General features: G+C 41.8%; 1 protein-coding gene across 2 annotated transcripts in view; it reads left to right on the forward strand.

Moving 5' to 3' along the window:
- Nucleotides 1–7,883, forward strand: part of SMCO4 (single-pass membrane protein with coiled-coil domains 4) — a 28,715-nt gene extending 20,832 nt beyond the window's left edge. For both annotated transcript variants that reach the window (XM_030959707.1, XM_030959697.1), the window contains exon 2: nt 6,805–7,883. In XM_030959707.1, the coding sequence (XP_030815567.1) occupies nt 6,937–7,116 (180 nt within the window). In that variant the 5' untranslated portion in view covers nt 6,805–6,936 and the 3' untranslated portion in view covers nt 7,117–7,883. The remainder of the gene's footprint in view (nt 1–6,804) is intronic.

Below are 7,883 nucleotides of genomic sequence, written 5' to 3' on the forward strand. Positions count from 1 at the left end.
GGTCTGACAAAAACACGGGCAGGTTTGTGCTTCTGTCTCTGTGTGGGAGATGAATTCCAAACTGGTGCAAGTGCTGCTGCAAGTTCTACCTGACTAATAACCACACTAAGTGATGAACATGTTCTCCAGAGAAGATGGAAAGGTTGTTACTTTTTACATATCTGCCAGAACTAAAATGTGAACTAAAATGGAGTTGGACCTCAGTGGATGGAAAGGCTGTGTACAGAACTATACTCTCTGGAGACCTCATCTAGAGCTCCATGCACCAGTATTCCTGCTTGTACATCTGTTCCAGACTCCTACTGGAATGCTTTTCAAAATTCCCATTTAGCTGCATGTCTAATCTGGCCAAATCACCTTAGAAAGTAGTGACCTTGCTGATACTGTTCCTGCAATGGCCAGACCTTAGAGTTTCAGGAAGGAAAATTCTCCATCCAAAATGTGGTGTGTCACCTCAAGGTAAAATGAGTTATGAAGTAATGATAAAAAATAAATCTGTGGTCCATGGAGAAGAAGCCTAGAGAAGAGGAGGCTCAGGGGTGACCTTAGCACTCCCTACAGCTACCTAAAAAGAGGTTGTAGTCTTCCCCCAATCAGTGGGACAATCAGTGACAGGACAAGAGGACACAGTGTTAAGCTGCACCAGGGGAGGTTCAGGTTGGACAGTAGGAAGAGCTTCTTCACAGAAGGAGTGATTAGACTTTAGAATGGGCTGCCTAGGGAGGTGGAGTCAGTGTCCCTGGAGGGGTTTAAGATAAGACTGGATGTGGCACTTAGTGCTATGGTCTATTTGACATGGTGATGTCTGGTCACAGGTTAGACTTGATCATTTCAGAGGCCTTTTCCAATCCAGCTGATTGTGTCATTCTGTGATTCTGTGGGGTAGCCTAAAATTAGACTTGTCCTTTATTAAATGATACCCATGGTTTGTGTAACAGTGTTACATGCAGTTCAGTCATTCATTAAAAAACCCCAAAACATTTGCCTGGTTTCAAAGCTAGGAAATAAAGCATCTCTGTTGCTTAGACCCTACTTTTGTTAAGGATGGAAAAAAGAATGATATTTCTTCAGCTAACCTGTGGGTTTTGGGCTCCCCATGCTGGGTGGGGCAGCATGTCAGGGTTCCTTCTGCTCTGCCAGAAGCTGCTGTCCCTTTGCAGCAGTCAGTGCCTCGGCTGCAGGGAGCTCAAGTTCCGTGAGCTAAGGTGGATTAAAGCTTTGTGTGTAGGAGGCCCTGCACTGCTGCTCTGGCTGCACAGAGCCCCTGTGTGTGTTCTGCTGGGACTGTGCAAGGAGAGGATGCTGTGCCATGGCCTGGGGCTCCGGCAGCACTGAAGGAACAATCCTGTTTCTCTGGTGGGAGGGATGGTCTTTGTCATGAGGATCAGGAGTGCTCCTGTTTTAATAGCCACACAGTGCTGAGCATGGAACCTCTTGCCCTTGGAGTAGGGTCCCTACCTCCTCTTTCCAGCTCTTGGGCCCAATGGTTCTTCCAGCTTCCATGCAGCAGCTCTGGCTGCATGACCCTGAAGTAATCAGCCCAGCAGCAAACATAAGTAACAAGCTGATAAGTTTGTTGGTTTGGCTTCTTCTCAACTCTGATGCTGGTGTGTCTTGGTGATTGGGAACTACTGGTCTAGGGGCTTTTTAATGCTCAAATAATCTGAAGAGTATTGTCTGCGTAGATGTCTTGTGTCCTTTTTTCCAACTGCTGGCAGGCAGTCTGAATACTGTGTGTCCAGATTGTCTGCTGGTTTGTTGTTTGATTTTATTTTTAATGTCTCAGTAACATCCATACCCCTAAGGGAAAATTTAAATTATAAAAATTAATTCCTGTCAGATTATTTGGTTGAATTTCAAGTTGTTTTGCTGTTCCAGTAATGTTGCAGTGTCGGTAGCAGGATCATGAAGCCAGGTTGAGCCAAATTGGCTTGCATATACTTGTAATTTTGGATTTGGAGAAAAATTAGTCAGTTTAACATGGTTAATACATTCATGCTGTAGGGTTGGTGATAATAAGTTCTTTAGATGTTGAGACATGCAATTACCCTAAGTGCAGATAAACAAAATCTTTCGTGCATGGGTTGCATATGCAAATTTGCAATACTCCATGAGCAGTGGTCTAGCCTGAGTTGAGGCTGCCATTCAAGACTCACAGGAATAGCCTTGTGTGGTGTGAGGAGCTTTTAACTGCAGATTACTGAAGCTCAGGGTTAATTTTACCAAAAAAAGGAGATGACAGACTGAGATAGATGTGGTTGGAAGATTGTTGGTATATTTGGAAGGATATCAATCAGGTTCCACTACAGCATTCTGGTATAAAATTGTCCCTGCTTAGCCACAATTGACTTGGTCTAAGATGCTGTCAAATACTTCAGCATTGGTATGAGTGGCTTCAGTGACTCAGTCCACCAATTCATGTTTTTGGGTTTTGACATTAGCTCTGCAGAAACAGTTCAGAGTAACTTAACCCAGAAGAAAGAATGAAGAACACTTTTGTATATAAAAAGCAATGCTGATGATGGGCAAAGAGGTATGTAATTGCTGTAGTAGGCAACCCAGAATACTAAATTAGTGAATTTGTGTTATGGTGAAGATGGATGAACGATGAGGAACGATGAAGAATGTTGTCTTTAGATTTCTTCTCTGTAGCCTGAATTTCTTTATTGTTTTTTTCTCCTGGAAACCTTAGCTCTTCAGTATCAAGCTGGGGTGGGCTTTGTGAGATGGGCATTTCAAACAACTTTACCAAGTCAACACTCATTTTCTTGACTTGGCAATCATGATTGTTTCTTTCTAGCCAGCAGGTTTCTGCTTTTGGGGGGAACTTTGCTATAGTGAACTTAAAAATAACCTCATCACCCCATACAATTTTACTATTGAATTTTAAATTTCAAAATTGATAAAAGTAAGGTGAAGTTACCATGTCTGGCTAGTGCCAGGCTGCTGTAGTATTGTTGTGGACTACAGGTATGCCACTTTTGCTAGAGGGTTAATCCCTTCTGTAGATGTTCTGCTTGTGTCCCTGCTGAGGGAGTTGCTGGCTTTCCAGTTAAGGCAGTAGTTGGACCAGTTTGGTGATCACTTTCCCCCTTGCCAGACGCTTGGGCCAGTTGAGCAGTTAATACCCATGGGAAGTAGCCTTAGGAGGATGGGATGTGTGCAGCCTGTGGCAGAGAGCCCTCCCCTGTTCAGGGGAGACTGGCATGGAAAGGAGACTCATCTGTCTGAGGAGGAAAGGTGAGCTTCCAGTTCTTCTGCAGCAAGGTTTGAGTCTGCACAAGACTGAAGTACCTGTGGAACAACACTTTCTCATTGACCTTTTGATAGTGGCTTTCTCTGTTATAAATGAGCAGTGCTAATGAGACTGTTAATTACACCCATCCCAGTGCTATATTACTTCCTTCCTCTTTCCACTGGCATTGAGCCTTCCCAGAGCACAAGCTGGGTGGTTGCTGGCTGAGGGAGGATGTAGCTCAGTAATGCCAGATAATTTGTTCTCATGGACTGTGCACGCCACAGGGAACAAGACCCTAATGTTGTAATCCTGCCCCTGTCACTGCATTGATGTGCTTTATGGATCTGTTTCTTTCTTCCCATAATTTTTAGTAGTCAGTGAAGTCCACGGGGACTGGTAAGAGGCTTGGCAGTGTAAAGCACTCTGAATGTGCTTGTACAACATGGGCTGTGGAGTTAATTCGTATCCAGCTGAGCACTGGTTTCTCACGGCTGTTTCATTCCAGGACGAACATAGCAGAATCTACAACTTTTCCTGTGGGAAGGTGCTGCCTCTTGCAGCAACTGTCCAATCCTGGCAGTCACGGCTGAGCACCTGGTGGCAACAGGACCCTGGCAGCAACTTGCAGAGATTCACCGCTTCCATTTTATGCTTAAGATGAACCCTAAGGCTCATTTCTCTGAAACCTCTGGGTCAGTTTCTGTGTGAGTCCATCTCTGCCAGTAGCAAAGCCAAGTAACGCTATCCAGTCTGCTGGATACCTATTTGGAGATGGATGCCAGCTTCCCAAACTGGAGAGTGTCAGCTTGCAATTCAAGCGGTGCTGACGTTTGCGGGAAGGCTTGCTGTTCTGAGCTGTCAGATGTTAGCCAGTGTATGTAATTAACTTGGTATAATTCTGCTTCAGAATGAAATATTCATTCAAAAGAGTCTTTAAAAAAACCATCCTGATGTTTTTAGTGTCTGGGTAGTAAGTGATGCTGCACAGAGCAAGACATACATTTGCTGTTAGATTGGTTTCATGGCAGCTCCTCTTTGTTATTGAGGTACACAGAAAGTCCCAGAGGCTTTTAATGTCCATCACTTCTTGGGTCTTGTGGGTAGTCCAGATACAAAACCCTCAGATGTACATTAAGAGAGGAAACTGAAATAATACGAAAATACAGCCTGAAAGGCTCTGGTTGGCTAATTATCCCAAAGGAGAAAGGTAAAACTTTATTTTGCATAGTAGTTTTTCTAGAGTTTGGTAATAAATCTTGTGAGCAGAGGAGCAGAGGGAATGGAAGTGGAAGGGGTAAAATTTTTGTTTTGCTCCAGAGGAAATTTGGGAATTAGGAAAGTGATAACATCACCAAACCAGAAACCCATGACTTGCAGGTGGTGTATATCAAAAGCTCCTCCTTGAGTCAGGGAGAGTTGAAGATTTGCTAAGAAAATTATGGAAGTTTAGAAACTACATAGCCCATTTGATTTAAAGATGGGATCAGGGTGTTGTGTGTAGTTGCACCATCCAGTTCCTGTTTACCTCTCCATTGTGAAGTTCATTGACCACTTCTGGTCTCTAAATCTGTTACATGTTTTGATTCTAATGTAGCACTGTGCAGAAGGAATTTATTCTTTTTAAGATTTGAATTTTATTGTTTCCTCTTTGAAAAATACCCTAGGCACCAATATTCCCTTTTTGTGCTCTATCAAAACCAAAATGAAGGGTTTGCATCAGACTATAAGCTGAATTTGCTAAGTTTATGATCAGAAAACAAATTCCTGAAAGATGTATAGGCAGGGGATATAGAATTGATGAATCCAGCTGAACACTGAAATCTCATCATGCTTGAGCCTTTTTTTTTTTTTGGGAGTAAAGTTTTTTATGGTTGTTTTGGTTTTGTTTATTTGTTTAGATTGCTTAGATTTGTTTAGATTGTTTAGATCCAGGATGGACCATATAAAGCCAGAAGTATTGATTCTTTGCCTTGTTGCTGCTTTTCTAGTACCAGGCTTCCTGTGATGGTCTGGTCACTTCTAGCAGTCCAGTTTACCAGTTATTCCACATTGTACCTTAAATGATGCAAAGTAATTGTCTGGATGAGATTCACAGCAGGCAGGTTGTTACCTGTGAGGAAGAATGAAAAGTCCTTTGTAGCTGCACATAACCTCTAGGTGAGGATTCTTGTTTTGTATGTGAGTGTTTGAATGTTTTTAGTTCTGTTTTGCTTTTGTGATGAGGCTGACGAATGAGATTGAGTGGCAACACCAAAATAAAGCATCTCACTCTCAGTGAAACCTCTAGGTTTTCGAAAAAGTAGTCATAAGACAAGTTGTATCATCAACCAGAGATGACACATCAAGAGGAAATCGTGTCTGGGGTGAACTGAGCTTTGCACCTATGCTCCTCACCTACCGCAGCACATTAAAATCCTCTTTACATTTTGATATAAAGAAGAGGGAAAGAAAAGAGGAAGTTGCAGTAACCCACTAATTTCTACATACATTTTATTCTGAGTATATTAGAGTGATAGAAAAACCTGAGTTCATAATTTACTTCAATTCAACTCAATATTTGATGCCAGTAATTATTGCCCTCCAAATCTGTGTTTATTTATGTGTGGCCTGTGTCCAGCTGTTGTGCCATGGCAGAGCTGGGGGATGTGGTGGAGAAGAATATAACCAATGGCTGGCATCCACCCTCGCTGTGCAGTCGGGGAATTGCACAGTTCCAAGCAGCTCAGGGGCAAGAAAATTTTGGGTATGGAAATACTAAGCCTCTACTAACGCTCATTTCGGAGAGGCTTTCATACCATGCTGTGTTTTTGTTAATCTCACTTTGTAGATACTTCTGTATTTAAAAATTGTCTAGGAGATACTTCAGAACAACTAAATTCTACTTTATTGATGACTGCTTGTCTATACCAGTGGTTTGTTAGCAGACTCATTATCGCTTGGGCTTCTTTTCAATTGTCAATGACAGCTGCAGTAAGTGTGACAGCACTGAGTCATGTTATGATTTAGACTTTGTTGTGTGGCAGCAGAACCAGAAGTATTACATTAAGCAGCTCTTTCTCCCCATTTCTTCCTGTTGGAATACCCTTTATGCCAATAAATACCTGTTGTGGATGATAAATGCTTGTGGCAGGGTGTATGCTTGCCCCTCCTTGTTCTACAGGTTTGTGGGAGCCACAGCCCCTGAGCTGAGAGCCTCCTCCCTGCCTCCTCCAAAGGCAGCTGGAACCCCGTGTTCATGCAAGACTAATTCAGATTATTTTCATTAAGTCTTTAGCTGTGTTACCTTGTTTGCCTTGGAGGATAAAATGTATGGTGCTGGGCTTTGTTTCTGGATTAAGACTACAATACAAGTTCAGGGTTCTTGGACTGATACACACCATGAACTGCTCTGGTTTTTATGGGGAAAGTGTTGTGTGGATGAGCTGAACTCCATGATTCTACTTCCTTGAAAGAAGCTGCATTGGTGTCCATTGGATGAAAGATTTACCAAGTGGAGCTGCAAATGTTTTTAATGACTGGAATATGTGTAGATCTTGCTCAAAAGAATTGTTTTCTTTCTTTTGCAGTTTCTTGCATAGCCAAGCACTCAACAGAAAAGGAATTCTTCAGCATCTTGTTTCAAAAGACCTTGGACAATCTCCTGCTATTCCACTCCCTTTGGTCCCACATTTCAGCAAAAAAAAGATCCAAAGAGGAGGATGAGGCAGCTTAGAGGAAAACCTAAGAAAGAGACCTCCAAAGATAAAAAGGAGAGAAAACAGGCAATGCAAGAGGCCCGGCAACAGATCACCACCGTGGTGCTTCCCACACTGGCTGTCGTAGTACTGCTGATTGTTGTGTTTGTCTATGTAGCCACTCGTCCCAATACAACTGAATGATGCAGCTTTTCAGACTCTCTAGCTTTGGGATATTAATTTTACCAAGAGCCAAAAGGAACTCTCTGCCACTCTTTTAGTACTTTGCAAAGGATCTTGCTGGTATTTTCAGTCTTTCTCTTGGCTAGAGTCCCACAGATTCTCTTTAGGAATGTAACATAAAACGTATTAGTGAATGTGCTAGTACGTTTTATGGTCCAGTTATGTGCCTTTCAGACTTTTAAAAATGGTGTTTTTCTTAAAGCTGTTTGAAGCTCTATATTGTAAAAGGAAATCGTGTTCTGCTATAAATTTGTAAAAAATCAGCTTTCAGCTTTTATCACTGTTACGGATAATGTTGCTCCCATGAGCTCTTGTATGTCTATTTCAGAATTTCCAAAGAAGTACATTTCTTCTTTGTACTTAATGTCATATGAAGTGCTTTGATTCAGAAAGGATATATTTATTTTTTGAATAAAAGAAGTCTTACTTGGAATCTTCAAATTATTTTGCAAAAAATATGTGACATTGTGAGAGCCTACATTGTGTAATAATTTTTTTCATCAACCACTATATAGTTCACTCAAAAAGAATTTTTGGTGTGAGATGCCAACATGCAAAGTGAATACTTCAGGACCTGCTGGAAGGAATCGTACAGAATTTGGACAGGGAGATTCTGTCAGGTTTTGGTGAAGTAACTAATAACGAACTACATGAACACAGTTGCTTATCTGAATGTTCAATATTTGAAACAGTGTAATTGGCAATAAAAAGGTGGTTTTGCATACAAA

The sequence above is a fragment of the Camarhynchus parvulus genome, chromosome 1, assembly GCF_901933205.1.
Source record: "Camarhynchus parvulus chromosome 1, STF_HiC, whole genome shotgun sequence".
In the NCBI taxonomy this organism is placed as follows: Eukaryota; Metazoa; Chordata; class Aves; order Passeriformes; family Thraupidae; genus Camarhynchus; species Camarhynchus parvulus.